The 21,277-nt window shown below is 39.2% G+C and overlaps 1 protein-coding gene and 1 pseudogene across 1 annotated transcript; both read left to right on the top strand.

Moving 5' to 3' along the window:
• The first annotated feature begins 1,896 nt into the window (after nucleotides 1–1,896).
• Nucleotides 1,897–10,172, top strand: LOC135700912 (cuticle protein CP14.6-like). The gene is made up of 2 exons (XM_065221584.1): nucleotides 1,897–2,031; nucleotides 9,027–10,172. Exons 1-2 carry the CDS (start codon nucleotides 2,023–2,025, stop codon nucleotides 9,405–9,407), a joined length of 390 nt encoding a protein of 129 aa, XP_065077656.1. The 5' UTR covers nucleotides 1,897–2,022; the 3' UTR covers nucleotides 9,408–10,172.
• LOC135700934 (U4 spliceosomal RNA) lies at nucleotides 3,473–3,581 on the top strand (annotated as a pseudogene).
• Nucleotides 10,173–21,277: the final 11,105 nt, after the last annotated feature.

Below are 21,277 nucleotides of genomic sequence, written 5' to 3' on the forward strand. Positions count from 1 at the left end.
AAACTATTAAACAATACCCTCATCCAGCGTCCCAATTTGAAGATAAATGTCCACCAATTCCAGATTCGCACATCACGCATGAGCGATAAATCTGACCTTTGAAACGAAATCGCTGACAGCCAGTGTCAGTGCTCGCAGGAAACATCGTTGTCCATCACCGAAAAGAACACGAACCACATGATTTGTTTTGGGGCCCCAACGTCATGCAACGCACGACATTGTTGATAACTCACAGTCCGTTGCCTCGAAAGTTCAATCGTGAAGAAAGCATATAACCCACATTACTCAGGAGGATTGGGTAACGCCTCCAGTAGATCACCGCACATCTTCTCCCACTGCATAACTCTGGTCACAACACGATGCTCACTAATTACGCCACCAATTAATACCTTTGAGCGCGACTAATTTGAGCCTTCCCGGTTCGGTGGACACGGTGACGTTTCCAACGGTGATTCAAGAACGAATGGACCTAGCAAAGGGCACCCGAAGAGGCACCATAATAAACGATATGGTCAGTTCTTCGGAGCACAGTGAGCTGATCAATTATGAGATATTTTTCGATTGCTTCTGCGGTGGGAAACTTTATCCGGTAAATGTTTGTTTGGATTGATGCTCAGGAGATATTTTCACTTAATTTGCAACTAGCACGCTCGCAGTTTCATCTCGGTTAGGAGGGATGGAAAATGGGAAAAGTATAATGAACTCATATAATCAAAAATTGTGTTATTAATTCTTTGAATCTTCATAATTGATTGTAAGTAAGTTTTTGAGAGATTTTAACCATTATATCACACCAACCGCGATTGATAATGCAATAACAATTTTGGTGTTATGAGGCTTCTGTAGACCAAGATTTTGACTTGTCGAACGTTTTATAACCTCGATAAAACTTACAATGTCACTTGGATTGCTTCCTAAGAATGTTAACAGAAAACGAGACATAACCTTGTGATTAGTTTTCAATGCAAAACATTGTCTTTGAAAAATTATCGTTACCTGTTAGGGAACATTAATAAATGGCGTAGCATTTTAGGTGGGGGAGAGGATTTCAGAAGTTGTGACCGACCATGTATTAGGTATAGCACAATACCGCGTACTCCTGAGTCATCGTGTAATAAATAAAGTTTTTCACAATTTATTAACTTTCTAAAGACCTACTTACTAACCACCGCCGACGACCGACGGAGAACCCTTGCCTTCCTGACCATCATCCGGTTGAAGAAGAACGTGCTCTGCCTTTTTAACCCATTCAGGTGTATGAGTACGCCGGTACCGTTTCTTACTCTTCGATCCAAGTTACTCCTTGTGTTATGACGACTACCTAACCACGTCACTTGGATGCTCTTTGACTGGGATGCCACTACCACGCCACTTTAGTTTTGTTTCCTTTGAGGCCCCGAGCCGCTACCGGCGCGAAGCGATTTACTAACTAATAATAATCGCACGAGATAGTTTCATCTTCTCTCTCTCTCTCTCTCTCTCTCTGTGTGTTTCGGAGCGATTTTCAAGCCCTGGCAAACGGGTGGAAGGCGAGGGTGTACTAGTACTCTCACCTGATGGGCAGGCAGGTAGTGCACACGGTTGTTCTTAGCGGCCTCTGATGCATCTGTGTGCACGGGGCGGGGAGGATTTTTCCCAGAGGTTTTGCTTGTGTGTGGGCATCGCTACCAGTCAGTGTGGATATTGTCTACCCGTACAGTCGACGTATTAATAATAATCTGTAGTTATTTTTTTTTTTGCTTCATATTTTAATTCTGCCACCGAGCTAGGCTACTTTTGCTCTCTACTGAGGCAACGATTTCGAATTGACGGCGACGAAGGAGTCGTCGTTTGAGAATCGTTGAAGAGGGTATATATTACGACCGGTGGTCCTAATAATCATATCATATTGTTTTGCGCCTTCCAGTGATCAAGATCTAGCCGGAGCTGTTTCGCCTTCTACTGAGTCCTGACAGGAGCACTTGAAGTCAAGAAAATAATTGTATTTTTGAACAAGTTTCAAACAACCGTAAAAAAGTGAAAATGAAATACGTAAGTGTCAAAATAAGTGGTTTGATTTGTTAAGAAGAAAGATAAGAAAAAAGTGAATAAGGACTGTTTTAAACTTTATGCTAGTGATATTAGAGGCAACAGAGCTTTTATTCTTTGAGAGATCTACAAAATTTGTGAATTATCGTCTTGCATTAAGCCGAAATATGGTATTTGCAAATCGCAATTAATTAAAGTCATTAAATTTAACCTCTGTGTGATACAAAAAGAACGTTTATTTGATTAGGCAAGGATATTTGACGGAGGTGGAAACCTTAAAAGTTAACAACGAACTTTAAATATAAAACCAAAACATTCTATCAGGACTTAACATAAACTATAGCAGTCATGAGTGCATTTTAAATCCATGTATTTAAAAATTAAATGCAAATCAGTCGTTTGATCCAATAACTTGAAACTGGTCGACTGTGGATTGATCTGAGTTGGGATTGTCATTTCCATTTAAACTAGGGATGGCCCCGGCGTAGTAGTTAACATCCATACCTCGCACGCCAACGTCACGAGTTCAAATCTCATCCCTAGACAAGTCAAGAATAACTCAAGATTGTTATAGAGACTACAATAATAATAATAATAAAATCCAGTTAAGCAACACCAAAATACTGCTACTTCAGCTACTTCACAATCAAGCTTTACAGAACTTCACTCATCGGTTAAACAACAAGAATTGAGACTCTTAAGAAGTCCTATACAAACCGAAACGTCAGATATAAACAAAATATTTTGATTATACTACAACTTAACAATCATTCCTCTCGTGATCAATTGCACAGCTGTTTTTACTACAGTTATACAAATTCAACTGAAGCGATACTGAATTAATTTAAAATTTAAATTGCTATCGAAACAAATTTAGTATGATATTTCAGATATTTGATAAAAGTTTTTAAATCGAGTATCCGGTTGCTGACAAATGAAAATCATGGTTTTTTTTTTTTCTACTGACAGCTTAATAGACTGTACACAAATTGGAATTAATATAACCCAGCATCAAACTTTCCAAATTTGCCTTCAAATTGGTCCAAATTATCAACAAACCTACTTGAACGTGTAACACATATAATATTTGAAAATTTATTGAAAAGTTGCAATTAACCGATGGCAATCGCTTCTGCCTGTAGCCACATTTAGACAACTTGTCAGCAATCAAAATTGGTCTTCTTAGTGAGAAAAACAAGCGATGATACTGATATTTGACCATGCATCGGAACTCTGGCACGAAGCTCTTCTTGTTGACGATTGTGAACCTAGGTTTTGAGATTGGATACAAGAAAAGGTTCGGACCAGGTTTCCGATGCATGGTCAAATACCAGTATCATCGCTTGTTTTTCTCACTCAGAAGACCTATTTTGATTGCTGAGAAGTTGCATATTTGAAGAGATTCCAGAATTTTTCAAATGATACGGAACATCACAATTGAATTAGCTTTGCGCAGTGGTGATATCGTAACCCATGAGGTACAACCAAGGTGCGATTATTGCTACTTGAAAACTAATTACAATTAATTATATGATTTGAGTAGTAGCTATACTGAAGTTCCGAGAGATGTCGCCCCTTCAGTGGTAAGAAAATCATTTTTGCAGTATGGAGAAAATCCACAATTTGTGATTAAACATGCTTTCACAGAAGGAAACAAATAAACGAGTGTTTACCTTATCACCATAGGAATGTACTCGTGCAATTTTTGTGCATCTAAAACTGCCCATAAAGACGATAATGAATAAAAACTGAAAATGTTCATGCATTTCCAAATAGTTTCCTACCATTCCCATACATTCGAAGTGACTGGCCCTCTGGATGTGGATGATGTCAAAAACAACAAAACATGATCAATTGAATGAAATTTCATGTAAAACCCATTTTGATTGATGAGAGAGCGTGTTTTTGGAGAAATCCCAGAACTCTTCAAATGATACGGAATATCACAATTGAATGGGGATTCATGTAAGACCCATTTTGATTGATGAGATGGCACGTCTTTGGAAAGGTCCTAGAACGCTTCGAATATTGCGGAACATCATAATTGAATGAAACTTCTTGTGAGAAGAGCAAGTATTTATGAGTTAACATTGAACGGGGTTCATCTTTATTATGAAATCCTAGTAATCCTATGACCATCAGGAAAGCAAGCTTCAGTTATCCTTATTTGCTGTTCTGTTTTAATTCTGCGAATCATTTCGGATCGTTCCATTTCACTTTACTCAACCTTAATAGTGTTCTTCCACGGTATTTGCTTTTATTGAAATTTTGCTCTTCAAACATATGTTTTTGCAGTTTTGGTTTCATTACCTTAGCAGAAGATCAAACTCGTTTTGTTATCAACAGGAAAAATGTACATCAAATTCAGATTTCATTTTGCTCTCGCTGATAGCAGAAATATATTTCAATGTGATGTCACAGGAAGATTTTGAATTCTCAATTTTGACATTTTAACCGTTAAAACGTCAGCAACCTGAGTAATCATTATCAATTACTTCACAACATCAAATTTAGCTTTTAATTTCATCTCAGATTTTGCTCAGTTTGGCTCTACAGTATTCGTCTTTGCCAGTCTGTATTTACTATACCACTTGTAAAGTCCGGGATGTGCTTAGTAGGCCGAAAAATAGAGCTAAACCCTATAGCAAAGACATCATATCAGCAAGACTATCAACTCTCTCGTTTTTCCAAACAAACGCTAAGAGACAATCACAATCTCGCCATCTGCCACTGAAAGGTTTCTAAGCGGTGGTGTCTCTTTGGCAACTGAATTTGTTACTTCAATTCAGACAGAATTTTTTCAATGCAGCCGTTAGTTATGAAATTGGAAATCCATTAAGTGTTTATGGAGAATGGAAAAACATTGTAATGGATGTAATGTCGGTCTAAATGCCCCTAGTTTGGGCCCATACATAAATTCAGCAATCGACTAGATTGTCAATAGCGACCAAAAATATCCATTAGTACCGTCCCAATGACGCGATCATCTACATAACATTGATTAATAGCAGATTTTCAGCGATGGACCCAATCTTAGATCCATAGACCAATATTAGAGCCATTTCCGCTATTTGTATTCTTTGATTTTTTTTTCATGTGCAACTTTTCAATTTTGTATTGCTTATTTTCATAATTTCGTGGGATATAAAGAAATCATAGATCGTAACTTTTGAATTATAAATTGTAAATTTCTAGCAATGTACAACCATTTTAACTTCATCCGTGTAAACAGCGAGGGTGGCCTAGTGGTACGCAAGATTGCCTCTCACCTCAGAAGGCCTGGGTTCAATCCCAGTCAGTGCCGCCGGAATTTTCTGAGGCATACAATCTCTGATCACGCCTTCCTTCGGAAGAGAAGCAAAGCCGTTGGTCCCCGGCTCATGATGGGTCGATAGGTAGGGTCCAGGTGTGGGAGCTACCTTCCTAGCGTCGGTAGCATTGGTACTCAGTACGGAAAACAAGATCGACGGAAAACACATCAAGGAAAAAAAACTTCATCCACTGCCCCTCAACATGCTTTCGATTAGAAGTATTGTTCTCTAGTTATGATTTATTGAAATATTTCGAATACACCATTTTGAAGTTTTTTTTATGCGATAGTCAAAATGGCCAAACTTTAGCTGAAATGTGAATGGTTAACCATAACAAACAATTAAACAAACCTTAATGCAAATTGGGGAACGTCGTATCAGATCGATTCGTCATTTGGCGAGGAAGAGCGCTATATGAAATACACTTCTCTTCTTATCTCAAAAATTTTCCCAGCTTCCATGCCTTGTATATGTTCACAAGTCATTCATATAGAAATTAGAAGCAGTAAAACCATAACTCAGCGCAAAGAGTATCATCTCTAGAACTATGAAAAATGTCTACACACTTAGAAAAAATCATGTAAATTTAGGTGCTCTGAGCAGGCATGAAAAATCATTTGCATTCATTTCATACATTCATTTCATACATTCATTTGCCTCTAACTTTTTTCATCAACAGCATTCCGCAAAATAATGTATAGAGCTTTTGTAGGTTTTGTTATTAACTACAACTTTTGTTCATAACTCAAATCTGTATCTGTATACATACACTGAAAAACAGTAGTGGCTTCTGTTCGCTCTGGTTCGTCATGCATCAGAGATTTGGATTTGACTTGTTAACAAAAGTTGTAGCTAGTAACAAAACCTACAAAAGCTATATACATCATTTTGCGGTATTCTGTTGATGAAAAAAGTTAGAGGCAAATGAATGTAAATGAATGCACGAAATGAATGCACGAAATGAATGCAAATGATTTTCCATGCCTGGCTCTGAGACTGACATATACGAGCGTCAATTTTGACATAAAATTGAGTCATAATAGACGCAAAATACAGCTCAATCAAACTTTCTTTTCGTCGAGTACCGAACTTTACAGTCTCGGATCACTTGATTTTACAGGACATGTTTGTTTACGTCTCATTCTTTATGTCAAAGATGGATTCCGTCACGTGTAACATTAGGTATTTCTAAGAGCGTAGGATACAAAATTATTTGACCAATATTGACCATTATTCGCAGCCTTTCTACGTAGTTTAAGGACATAATTCGAAGGAAATCTGATACTGAGGATAGTTTGATAGAAGTTCTAAAAATAATTCCAAATCTGATGATAGTTTCAAGTGAATTACGAGGAATATTCTACGGGAATTCTAAGGAAAAGATCAATGAACGTCATGGAGCATTCTAATGGAATTTTTTAGGAGAATTTCGCGGAATTTTGCGATAATACATAGGACAAGCTAAAAAGAATCCCTAGAAGAATTTCAATGAATCTCTGAGGACATTCCAGGGAAATTGTGCGCTTTCTAGGGTATTTAAAAGGGAATTTCTAGATAATACTGAGTACAGTTCCACGGCAATTCAACGGAGGATTATATGGTTATTCTGAAGGGTATACTATGAAAACTCTGAGGAATATTCTAAGTAAATTATAAAGACATTTTGAATAAAAATTGAGGAATAACTCATAAGGAATTCAAAAGAAATATCCATAGAAAACCTGTGAGAGTTCCAACGAAAAGTTTAAGGAACAATTGTTAAATCCCGCCTTAAACACATTTTAAGATTGGGATTTAAAGCAAATCAAACATATATGTTCTGTAATAGAATCCTCAAGATCTCAGGCAATTTTCACTCATGGACATTGTAACATTTTTGAAAAATCTTAATCATAAAATGTATTATTCCAAACATGCAGAAATATTAAAAGAACAAAGAAACCCTCTTTCAGCCAAGGATGTAGCAACTTCGGGAATCCAAAATGTTAAAATGGACAATTTCAAATTAAATGCAATACTAAACTAAAGCTTTTGCATTGGACAGGATTATTTTAGGATCTCTTGAAATTACTAGCCTTCTTCCTACTTCCCTGCGCTGCTCTTGCCCAAAAACTGGCGATTTGTTGCAACCTGTACCTGAGTAGACCCTATAGAAAAATAATAATAAACTTTACAACTATAGTCCAAGGTATTTCAAGATAACGTAATCTACAACTTTGTAGAAGGTTTCATCATGATATTATCCAAAATGAAAAGTTACATTTTTATTTTTGATATTTTGAGGACCACCCTATTTGCAACTTTCATGATTTTTTTTTCTTATTGGAGACACTTTACATTTAGTGAATCATGTCAAAATAAAGGCCTTATTATAAGCAACAACTTCCCAAAAGACACTATGCTGATAAAGTTGCAATTTCTGGGTCAAAATATTTGTTTCCTGTTAATTTTAATTCCTGGATCAAAGTGCAGTGGCTCCAAAATCGAACCCAATATCAATCTCACAGTATGAAAAAAAAAAAAAAAACGAGCAGAAGAATTGCAATCGATGTGTACGGAAATCATTCACATTCTTCTTGAAACGTGAACTAATGATATGTAAGCATTTTCTCAAGATAAATCCCAAGTAATAACTTTGGTTTTATGAGGGTTCTGTAGACCATAATTTAGACTTGTAGCATGCTTTAAAATCACTATAAAAACTAGCAATGTTACTTGGGATAGGACCTAATAAGTTAAATGTAATAAGCAAACAATCATTTACCTTCATCGTCATAAAATGAAGTGTTTAATCATGAATTGCATCATTATGTTCAATATATCAATCGATATTTTTTTTTAAATGAAGAGGCCGAAAAGTAAAATGTTCACATAGGATAGGGAACGGATTAAGAAATGGGAGACCCTGTTCTCAAGAAAATTAAGCGAGAACTCTTCCATGATAGGCTCTACTGGAGTACCTTCCTGTCATGATGACGATGATGATAATGATGAAGATGATGATGATGATGATGATGATGATGATGATGATGATGATGATAATGATGATAATGATCATGATGATGATGATGATGATGATGTATTGTTTTGTTACATTGTGGAAAATAGTGAAAACTGTAAATCTGATGCGCCATTTATCAAAAATGAACGTTCTAATAGCCAATGAAAATAATTTCAGTTAGTCCTAGTCCCAGTAATAATATGATCAACAAATTGTCTCCGGGATTAATTATGATCATTTCTGTGTATTCCATAAAATATCAGCACCCAATCGCCCATGTGCATCAAACTTCCAGTTGAAAGTTTTATAATTAATCTCGCAACAACATGCTCTTACCCTCATACCGGCAGCAGACACACTAATCGTCTAGCCCAGGTATAAACTCATTCCTGAAAAAGCATACCACAATCTGCAATCTAATTGCAAATCTCGGTCAGCGCAAATTACGACTCCCGTGACACTAATCGTTCCCAATACGATCGAACTTTGATCGTGTGCATCAGCTCTGCCCGTACACGCGTCTTCTCCGGGTAAGGGCCCCATTCACGTCGATAAAATCTAACAATTTATTGAATATTCATTGCAAAACTGCCTTCTGGGTGACTCTTCGGCTGCCATTCCACTCGCGCTTGAATTATTGTGATTGGACCAAACATTTGAATGAAGCAATTATATTTTCCTTGCAGGTGATCGTGCTCGTTGCTGCCATCGCTGCTGCCTCTGCTCAGATTCGCCCTCTACCGATTCGACCAGTCCCATTCGGTGGCCCCGAAGCAGGAGCAGTTATCCTGAACCAAGTGTACGAGCCCAACCCAGACGGCTCGTACATCTACAGCTATGAAACCAGCAACGGAATCCGTGCCGATCAGCGTGGCTTCCTGAAGAACCCCGGAACCCCAGGAGAGGCCCAGGTCATGCAGGGATCCTACTCGTACACCGGTCCGGACGGCGTGGTCTACACCATTAACTACATCGCCGACGAGAATGGCTACCGTGCGGAAGGCGCTCACATTCCATCCGCCCCGCGGTACAACCCAGCCCCACGCTTCCCAGCTCCATTCCAGTAAGCGAATCAAAGCAGGACGGCCTTCCAAGCGCCAGTTACTTAGTTATGATATTTATTTGTAAAGTGCGACTAAGCAAGCAAAAGTTCACTTTGCTCTCTACTTCTGCTTATGTACCTACCTACAACAAAATCAACAATATTTCCGTTAGTGCAAAAACAATTTCCAACAGCGCTAAGGCGCGTACCGTACTCATCATCCGTCGGTCTGTGAATAGTTTAGTGTGCTTGCTTCGTTTATCGAAATCATTCTATCTCAACGTAATATTTCATTCATTCCGCTGCTCACCTTCGTCGACTATTCGCTCTCTATGGGAAAACTATACAATCCCAAGCTGCAAACAATTACTCCTCCTTCCGAGACGCGCGATCTCGCGGATGCCCGCCCGCGACACGATGAAGACGCAATCGCAAGACCAACCTTCCCACCCTACCCCATTTCAATTCCAGCCAGTGGTTTCGTATTCTAGATCCCGCACTCGGAGCTCTCTGCCATTTTCCTTTCGCAACACCACTCAAACTCACATGTTTGCTTCTATCATTCTGCTAATATAATTTATTTCCCGTCCGTACTGCCCACTGCACAAAAACACCGTGAACTTCTCCTCATTCTTGATTTGTACTGTAAATAAATATAAATAACAGCTCATAATGATAATTGTAATTATACTCTTTACAAGCGATTATTCGTAAGTTGTGTATACAAGCCCCCCGTTAGAACGGCAATTTTGTAATCTTTGTTGTGTGAAATAAAAGCCCGCAATCGCCTGTCAAGAAGAGGCGCCTTTCATAACAAAAAGTAGTTCTATGCGAATGACATAGAAACCTTTCCTCCCTGGATCGCATCGCCCAGAACTGACCTTTTGAAGAAGACCCATTATTTTCCACCCACCCACAATGTCACAACGCTGCACCGTTTGCCGACTGGCTTACAAATGTAGGGAAGAAGCCGGTGTAAACAAATAATCGGGTGAACTTCCAACCTGCGAAGGGGGAAAGGTCGAACAGCAACTTGTACCTAGCACAAAAAGAGGCACAATATTAGAACGAGAGGCCATAAATCATAACAAAATTGAGACCACCACCAGCACCACAGCGACCGCATGGTGCCCGGAGAGGTGATACAGGTCGAACCGAGTGGTTGCCGGTGAATCGTATTTCAAGTGATGGAACATTTGGGAAACCGCTATAGGACTATATTGCATTTAGGAATCATCTAGGCGTGAGATAATTTCTTCAGTCAGTAATTGAGATTAACTGTTAATCTATCTATGCTTTCTGCTGTAGGTGACTCGAAACTCGTGAATCAATAAGAAATAATGGAAAAACTACGACTACGACTACGAAGTTGTTCATGAGCCTGCGGCTAGTATCATGGCAGATGCTTCATATCGCTTATCTGTTTCCGAAGTGAAGCCTTTTGATGATTTCGCTGAACCAAACAAACGTTCTGGAAGCGATGACCTTGCAAAATGTAGGAGAGACTACTATGAGCGGTCTTAAGGGGAAGCTCACTGCTCCGAAAAAAATAATTACGTTTTGATTTTTCTAAAAATATTGGAAAAAGATATCAAAATTTTAAGAAAATCACATTTTTTTTTATTTTTCAAAGAAAATTCACGTGCAAAAACATTTTTTATAAGTCATTATGGCATAAAGTTGGACTCAAAAAACCACAAAACATCGACTTTTCGGTTTTGCTGAGAGTCCAATTTTTTTTTTCATGATGAGATAGAAAAAATTTTACATGTAATTTTTGACAAAAATCTAAGGAACAAACTGTTTTTCTTTGATTTTTGATATTTTTTCCCAATATTTTTAAAGAAATAAAAATGTACCGAAAATATTTTTTTATTTTCGGGCTGGCAAGCTTCCCCTTAAAAGCTCCTAGAAGCGCTGGGAACGGCTTAAAGTCGTATTGTTGGCGCACATCGAAGACGTAGAGGAGGACAGGCCATAATGCACTCCCGATCTGCTCGGTTTTCCATTGCTTTCCCATTATTAAGCCTGGGAGTTTATGTATTGAGCTTAGCAATGCTGCGATCGGAAAGCTATGAAGGACTGATCCGCCATTCTGGAGACCTGAAAAAAGTAGGAAAATTGAGTTAAAACTTACCTGCCTGAGAGGTGTTGTGAAACATTCTCGGCTTAGACGAAATTCTGCTGCTGGTCTCGACATTATGGTCCTTCGAGCCCGATTGCGTCGAATTTCCGCTAGTCCGACAGTCCAGCGCCTGGTGAGTCGCCATCGCACATCCGCCATTTCGTCCTAAGGAGATTTGGCCCAGAATATGCCATAGTTCCCGGCTGAATAACTCGCTACGTAACACCATCTTCCTGATTAGCAAATTAATTGCCTCAATCAGACCCATCTTCAGCACTCTACGACTTCCACTGTTTCAACTAATTTCATCCGTGAGGGAGATTTATATTGTAATTCCGGTTGAATTCCGCAAAATTCAAGGCAATTCATTGCCTCTAGCAGGTAATTATCTATCTTATCTATCCAACTTCTTTCATTCAGTCTTCGTGCGTGCTACGCTGCACGCTATGTCTGAAAGCACTTTTTTGCAACATTTATGTACCTCAGATTTTCCTTGACAGGATATTAGTATTGATCCTAACAATCAAATCTGTAATGGTTTTAAAATATTTCATCTTGGGTTTTTTGAGAAAAAGTGTTTTGAAGTTTACAAAGCCGATTATGAAGGCATATATGGACTATTGACGATACAAAACTACATATTACGAATTGAACAAATGCAGTTAAACAAGGTTCAAATGATGATTGCATTAATCTAAATGGCATTAAAGAGTTCTCTTTGACTCTCAAGTAAGATCCGTATTGATTATGTCGACTTTGACCACAACAATTAATATTTTTTTGCTAGAACAACTTCTTAATCACTTTCTCTTCCCTCATAAGATTAATAGAGAAACAAACGAGCAGGACAGTCTGAGGCAGCCACGTAATCGTAGTAGGCATTGATTTTCGTCCTGTTTCAAGTGTTTTTGTTTTTATTGGAGGCATCGTGTAGAAAATCTGGAAAAAAAAATAAAAAAAACTGCATGAAGAAAATAGAGAGTTCGCTTGTTGTGCTTCAAACAAGTGACTCTGTAATAACAATTCAAGCCACTTTAGTAGCGACGATCGTTGAAAGATTTTTAATTGGAGTTCAATAAAGGAGATAGTAGGTATCCGAAATTTTTGTGTCCCGTACTCAGCAGGTGGTGAAGTTAAATTAGCTCGGATTTAAAAAAAATAAATATAGATGTTTGGCTTAATGGCGAGATCGAAAATAAATTCTGGCACCCATGACGAATTGGTTTGAAAATCGTCTTTTCGATAATACAGGAATGAAACTCACATGAGGTTAGCTACGTTTGCCCAGTGAGTTTAGGTAGTCCTAACCTTGAATTACAACAGAATTGCTAAAGCTTCATTGCAATTCCCATATTTTGAATAAGGAAACATTCAGGAAGGTTCACTGGTAAAATAGTGAGAATTTGTTGCAATATCTCTTTCTCTTTTACGCTTCCTTTATGAAATGTGATCGAGGGCATGAGCAGGGTGGAAGGGCGTAAAAATGAGAGTTTATCACCTAAAAAAATCGTGAGTACGGCTCACGCATGTTACATTGCCGTTTACTGGTATAAAAAAGGAAGCAGTTTATGAAAATTGAGTCTCACAAATATCCAGAAGAAAGATGTTAACAAGAAGTTCAAACCAAACTCGACAGTCAAAGTTGTGCGGGTGTGTAGATATTTGTAAGAAAAAACACCACAGGAAAAAATGAATTCATAAAAAATTTCAAATTATGTCGGACGCAGGTTTCTCCTGAGAAACGTCATGCATAAAGTGAAAACCGGAAACTTCAGAATCTCTCCAAATTGGCAGATGAAAGTAAGCATCACTTTGTTGCCAAAAGCATTAGATAGTTAGCAGGTAAAAAACTAGCCTAGGTTAGTTTTTCAAACGTAGCAGAAAGACCAATGGGCTTAAATTTGAAACAGTCAGGAAAAAAAAAATCTAAGATTTACTCAGCTTTAAGAAAGATCTTAATCTGATTGTTAATAAGGTTAGTATGTAACAGTTATCTTCATAACTTTATATTTTACATGACTTTATACTATACTTTTGTTATATTTCAGACACTAAAATTGGCTAAATGTATGAGATATACCGGCCGTCAAACTATCCAGCCCGGCCTCAAATCAGTTATGAGGAAAGACAACGCGGCCAAGAATGATCCCAATAACGCAATATGGTGGCTGCCACAAATGCGACTCAGCATACGGAATTTGGTTTCGCTGGTCGCCATTGTAGGTGCTTGATAAACGCCATTGTCTGATTGATAATCGTGCAGTTTTTCAAGGATGAAATTTTAATCATCAGCTAATGAAAAACAACACATCGCTGATTTTTCGATATGTTGTGTAAAAAAGCCTAAATTTTTTTAGAAAAATATAAAAACACCCTCTATCTAAAAACCATGAAAACCATAATAAACGAATACAATCAATGTTTTCAAATATATAATCGCTATTTTTTAATATCTTTATTTATTACAAGTACTTTTAATAACCTTTCATTTGATATTTTGATCTTTGAAATTGGCCCAGTTGTTCAAAAGTTATAAATTTTTGAAAAACAGTCATTTTTGAAAAAAATAAAAAAAAACAAACGATTTTTTGGACTACCCTAACGTTGAAATAGTCACCCTAATGCAAAATAAATAAAAATATTTTTAAAACCACCATTTCTTACCCAATTCTGAGAACCACTCTATCGTTTTGCAATGGAATGGCTCAATAATAGTAAATTTAAACATTCTGACATTGTTTCGATATCTGACGGTACCGAATAGCGAATCTTACTGTATCATTGAAACTTAGTGTTTTGACAACTTTAATCCCCTTTTGAATCATTTTTAGCTGAATTTGTTTCGATCCGTAACAGTTTTGTATAATCAATAGTCCGTATAAGCCTTTGTTAACAGCTAAGTAAACTTCAAAACACTTTTTCTTCAAAACCTTCGCAGATTTGATTGTTAGGATCAATACTAACTTTCTGTGAAGATAAAACTGAGGTAGGGTAAATTATGGCTTCGGCACCCATTCACTGTTTTCGGCAACCGAAATTGAAACGTTAATTTCACTGTATTTTCCCATCAAAACTCTTCGCTGAATGTATTAAACCGATTCCTTACCTTTTCAGCTTCAATCTGATTACATTTTTACGACTGTGCAATCCTGTTATGCCATATTTTTCTTTAAATTAAATATACACACTACAAAATACGGCTGATTTCGAGTTGCCGATAATAGAACAGCTGGTTAACACGCAGTTCAAATGGAAAGGGTGCCGAAGAAAAAGAGACTGCCGATAATAGTCTCACTCTCACCTGAGAAGTTTGGAGCGTTGTAAAAACATGTTCAACCCGTTTTGATCAATTCTGTCGATTGGAATTGGTAGAACAGCAAGCAGCAGATAAATTTCAACACACAAACCTGTCATGTATGTGTGTGACGCTGAGAAATCGCTAATAGAAGTTCGGACGCTGCTTAGACTGACGAGAATACGTAAATTCCCCTACATGAAAGTTGCAAAAAAAGTGCCTTCAGACATAGCGTGCGCTGGTCCATTGTTCCCAGATTTGCTGCAATGTTGACCTAGCGCCGCATCAAGTCACTTAAACTGCAACCCGCATGTTTGGTGACGTCGTTAAACCTCATCAAACCGTTCCTCGATCACTTCGACGAAGAAACGCAGACTGATGATGTGCCTGTACGGTTGGAGAGTCTGATCAGACTATGGTCGAACTACAACACCGTCCAGCGCGAGCTGGAGACTCTCGATTAAGCTGCCATCGAGGCCCTTCTAAAAGAGCGGCAGTCGTTGGAGTCCTCATACTATAACGTAAAGGGCTTTCTGCTGGCCCGTAATAAAATTCCAACTACACTTACAAACCCGTTTCCATATTCCGCAATCGGCATCGCAGGTGCGTTTGCCCGACGTAAAACTCCCCGATGGATAACTGGAGAATGGGATGAATTTCCACTACTTGTTTGTGTCGTTGGTTCACTCGTCGGTTGGTCTATCGAACATACAAAAGTTTTAATACATTCGGTCGTCGTTTTCGAATGCAGCCTTGCAGCTGATTAAATCTATCCCAATTTGCGCTAACAACTTGGCTTGGAATCTTCTGCTGGAACATTTTCAGATCCCTGCTCGTCTGAAACAGTCGTATGTGGACGCTATTTCAATTCACTCAAACGAGAATCTGCAACTGAACTCTACAGTAGAAAAGTTTGAGGCAAATGTGAAGGTTCTGCATCAGCTTGGCGAACGAACGGAGTATTGGGACACTCTACTGATCCGCATGATCAGCATTCGACTTAATCCGACTACTAGGCGAGATTGGGAAGAGGACTCTTCAACAAAGGAAGCAATAACTCTCAAGGACCTGACATTATGCATCCAGCGGAGAGTCACGGTGTTGCAATCCATCCAAGCGAAGATTGGTAGATCAACAATTGAAATAGGCGGAACAACCAAACGTAAACAATGGCTTTAAACGCAAATTCCTCGAGAATCAAAGCAAAGTGTTTCTAGCGCGTAGAATAAAGCACTAAAAAAATGGCTACTATGTCACACAGCAGAATACAGTGTTGCCTACAGAACAGCTGCTTGATCATGCCATAAGATTATCAATCTCTTAAACAATTAATAACAATTAAATTTGACATTTGGCTGAAAAACGAGTTGTCGGCAAAGTTGTAGCTTAGAAAATTTCCCGTAAGAATAGTTATAGAAGTTTTCGAAAAAGCAATATCGAAAATGGGTAGAAGGCAATGAACAAAAAGTTTGGCTGTCCCATAGTAATTTCCATATAAACTTCGAATAGTTTGTGCCAAGTCAGTTTCTTACCAAATGAGTTTAAATTTTGGGAGGTGTTATGTACTCACTTTCTCTTGGGGTAGATCATTGCCCTTACCACAACAGCACAGACGAAAACCTACCTTGTGATCGAGCCACCGACAGCTATGCACTTCACAGCCACCAGCGTATGAATCGAAGAGTCACCGTTGGCTGTACACGCTACAGCCACCAGCGACGGGCTGCCTCTCTCGAACGAAGGACCACGACACAACTCGTGGTCAAGCCACCGACAGCTGTGCACCTCACAGCCACCAGTAGTGGGACGATGAGCCACTGACAGCTGTGCACACCACAGCTACCAGCGTAGGGAAGATGCACCGTTGGCTGCGCACACCACAGCGGACAGCGTAGGAACGATGGGTCGCTGATAACTCTTCAGCCACCAGTCGTTGAACTGCCAACCACTACAGCCACCAGCGAAGTAAATCTCTCTCTCTCTCTCGAAGGACCACGGCAAAACTGCCGAACACAAGGCTCCGATGAGCAGGGAAACAGGAAAGTTCAACTCTTTTAAAAGTGTCCACTAGGTGGAACTTATGGAAGATGAATCGAACACCACATGCAACCAGTGGATGAACGAACAGGAACTGGACGAAGCACGAATGCTCGGGAAATCTCCGTTCTCGGACGAAAAGAATGAGACACTGTTCTCAATTCCACGGCATACATAACAAGGCAGGCTACTACCGACAGTAAACATCTGGTTCGGATGTAAACAAATGACGTCATTGCTATCTTTCAACAGCGCGAACCGTAGCAACGCGAATTGTGTAGTGCGACACGGTGTACACTATAGATTTTATGCCGTGCAGTGCGAGTTTAATTTGTTGAAAATGGTGAAGTGTGCTGTAATTAACTGCAGTAATTACGAAGGGAATAAACTGTGTTCGATACAATTAAAGTATTTTTGGTTTCCGCGTGAGGAAAGTTTGAAAGTTTTGTGGTTGGAAGCCTGCGGTAGAAATTTAAATACGCAACAACATTTGAAAATCTGCTCGGAACATTTCTCCGAGCAAGATTACAGGCTGAAAGATATTTTGTTGAATACGGAGTGGTCGAAACGAAGGCTGAAACCAGGAGCGGTTCCTAGCCTGAAATTGCCAGCGCAGGATGAAGGTGTTGCTTCTTCAACATTGCCAGAGAATTCCGGAAGAAGGTTAAATTCAACTGTTTTCAAAAATATATTTACTTCAATAATATCTTCATAGCAGATCCACTTTGAGCCAAGAAACTTCAGAGGAATACACGAGTACGGCAGGAGAGTATTCTTCTCATAGTACCACGGCGTTGATTCGGAAAGATGTTGGTGTTCAATCATCGTGCCCGGTTTTTTCTCATGACGTTGGCGTTCAATATGTTAACTGTACCAGAAATACGGCTGTTCAAACGGGGTAAGCAGTTAATCGAAAGTTCAAAAAAAAAAAAGGGAATGTAATATGATACATTACTTTTAGGAAAAAACTGGAAAGTTCATTGCGCAGAGAGAATTTGGAATTGAAGAAGAAGCTCAATGGAGAGAAGCGAAAGAATAAAACATACGCCTCCCTGCTGCAGAAGTCGAAAGCATTGAATTGCAATGTTTCGAAGATATTTTCAAAGGGACAGCTGCGAAAATTGCGGGATCCTAATCAGCGAAGAATTCAGTGGACACCTGATGATATTTCTCGTGCGATATCATTACATGCTGCTGGTGCAAAAGCATACCGATTGCTTTTGTCGCGAGGTTATCCTCTACCTGCAGTTTCGACTCTCAAGAAATGGGCAGGGAAGTTAAAGCTTACGCCAGGTGTTTTGAAACCAGTACTGAACCTTTTGGAAAACAGCGAATATTGCGAAAAAGAACGTGTTTGCGTTTTGTCTTTCGACGAAATGAAAGTCAAATCAGTTTATGAGTACCACCGGAGTTGCGATAAAGTTTTGAAGCCATCGAAGTACGTCCAAGTGGGAATGATCCGGGGAGTGTACAAAAATTGGAAGCAAGTCATCTACTACAATTTTGATACTGCAATGAATGCAACTATAATAACGGATATAATCAAAACGCTCAAAAACATTAAATTTCATGTTGTTGCTGTTGTTTGTGACATGGGACCGACCAACATGGGTCTTTGGCGAGAGCTTGGCATCAGTTGCGACAAGCCCTTTTTTACCGTAGACGACCTGAAGGTTTTCACTTTTGCAGACCCTCCACATCTCATGAAACTCATTCGTAATCATTTTCTCGATACTGGTTACGTGTTGGACAAAGGAGAAAAGAAACACTGGATCACCTCCAAGCCAGTTGTGGATTTGTTGAACATTCAGCCAAATGAACTGAAGATATGTCATAAAATCACGTTAACCCATCTGGATGTCAAAGATGCTGCCCGTCAAAAAGTAAAATACGCGGTACAGCTACTATCACACTCCGTCTCACAGGGAATCAGGAGAGCTGTGAGTTTAGGCATGATAACATCTCAAGATGCTTTGATTACCAGCGATTTCATAAAAATAATGAATGATTGGTTTGATTTGTTCAATGCATCATCGGCAACGAGGGGTTTGAGAGAAAGGCTTAAAGCATTCGACCACACAAACCATGTTCATCAAACAATCATAAGCGATTCCAATGAACTGATTTCGAATCTACGAGTACCAAATAAGCGTGCTCTCCTACCATGCCAGAAAGGTATTCTCGTGAATAACGCAGCGCTGGTCGGTTTGTCAGAATGGCTCCGAAACACTTACGGTAATCCGTACATCTTAACAAGACGACTGCAACAAGATGACCTCGAGCGTTTCTTTGGAACCATACGCTCCAAAGGAGGATTACATGACCACCCAACTGCCTTGGAATTCACTTACAGGTTGAGAAACAGCATTCTAGGTAAAATTCCTTTATAGTTTTCGTAGTGATACATTATCTCACATAAAATATCACTCTTAGTAAGTCCTTAGTAAGACTGTTAAGATAGGTGTACACAATTAACTGTTAAAAAATCTAACAAATCTTAATTTTCATTAGGTCGATCCGATGCGACTCAACAAGTCAACAGCAGTAACGTAGAGGAATCTAATGAAGAGTACGATGAACAGCAGTTTACTGGTTGCATGCTGCGAAACATTGCTCGTGATGAAGTAAATGAGACTGGAGGCGAAGGATCGTTGGACTGCGACGACCAACTCAATGCTGACTTGGAACAGGAAGATGCATTAAACTACTCAGAGTTTGAAGAGGACGCGCTTGAATATATTGCGGGATATATCATCAAAAAGCTTAAACTTAAGATTTCCCCACCGGACGAATCCGTTTTTACTTGGGTGGATCAAGTTTCCGAAGGTGGCTTGACAAAACCGGATCGTGCTTTTGCTATCAAGATAATGGCATTGAATAACGTATTTAAACGAGTTCATGGCGAAACATTTGATGAAGAGAAAAAAAACCATTGAAACGTGTATGAACACATCTAAGGATGTAGATTTAGCAGAAAATGCTAAAAGACTGTTTTTCCGAACACGCTTGTATATCCGTATCAGATATCTAAACCGTAACATTGCAAACGCTTCGAAAGCAAAGAAAAGGAAAATGAAGAAGATCGTTGCGTAGACTACTCTTTTTTCCACTGTTTTTTTTTCTGAAATATACCTTCTGTTTGTACTTTATTCGTTTATTTTTAAAAGAGCTTTAATGTGATCTTACATTGAATTTCACTTTATATCACTGCGGGATTTCTGTCCTTAGGACAATTTCTAATGCGTTCACTCATACGCTTGTCTTATGATCTTATTTTCAAATTCTGATGTGATTTGATGTGCCGCATGATGGGTTTCAGTTAAAGTCAGATTACGTTCACCCCCCCGAGTGGGATGTGTCCGAATGTGGCCGGTGTGGTCCTGGACACTCAATAAGGTCACCAATGACCTTACCTGTGAATTCTGATGTGATTTGAGGTGTCGCACGATGAGTGTTAAATCAAGTCATATTCTGGCCACTTCCCCGAAGGTACCCGAAACATGACCAGGTGTGGCCAATGTGGTCCTGGAAACTAAATGACGCTGCCAATGACTTTGTTTTTGAATTCTCATGTGATATGATGTGTCACATGATAGGTTTTAATTCGAGTCATATTCTGGGCACTTCCCCGGTGGATCTCGGATTATCTCCGGGTATAGCCACTTCCCTGGTGGAATCCGGGGTATGTCTGGGTTTGGCCAATGAATTTGAATGACTTTCATCAGATCAAATCAAATATTAAAGCCAGAGAAGGCATCCTCGTGTTGCTCTCTAGAAAGAAAATCGTTAGCTCAGAATGCTTCTCGTTTTAATTTCTAACATCACGCATCATAAACACCAGCCGTACAGTATTTTAACTAAATGAAGAAAACACAAGCCACTATATTATCCACAATAAAAGCAATAAAATAAAGCAAATTGCATTGAAAACACTAACTTCGCTCATAGACTGCTTTCTCTCGCGCTTGTTTACGAGATGGATAGCAATGACGTCATCGCGCAAATGTCATTTTCCGGAATATCTCACCTCCTATAGTGTACACCGTGCTCAATTCTACCTCTATTTATTCGCTGCTTCCTCTTCAATGGTTAAATGCAGGATACAGAATGAAACATGAAATACAATGTTGTTTACTTTTATACTCTTTCATCGGCTGCGTCAGCCAATCAGGATGCGCCATTCGATGACGTCGTTCGTTTTCCTATTGGAAGCGTTCATCGCGTACATACTCCCGCCGGTTGGAATACCATTCCAAAAGCGGAAATCTTCGATTGGTCGTTGTCGGTAATAGGAAGAGGCGCCAACTTCCGAATGGAGCGCCGGAATACTCCCGTTGCAGTCTTCACGTCGGCGACTCTGATCACGTCATCCCTTCCCGGGTAAAGTGCAACAATTTGACCCAACCTCCATGACTGAACTGGTAGATTGTCTTCCATC

Source organism: Ochlerotatus camptorhynchus, unplaced genomic scaffold (assembly GCF_037179485.1).
Source record: "Ochlerotatus camptorhynchus isolate MF236.1 unplaced genomic scaffold, CSIRO-AGI_Acam_v1.1 ptg000144l, whole genome shotgun sequence".
Classification (NCBI taxonomy): domain Eukaryota; kingdom Metazoa; phylum Arthropoda; class Insecta; order Diptera; family Culicidae; genus Ochlerotatus; species Ochlerotatus camptorhynchus.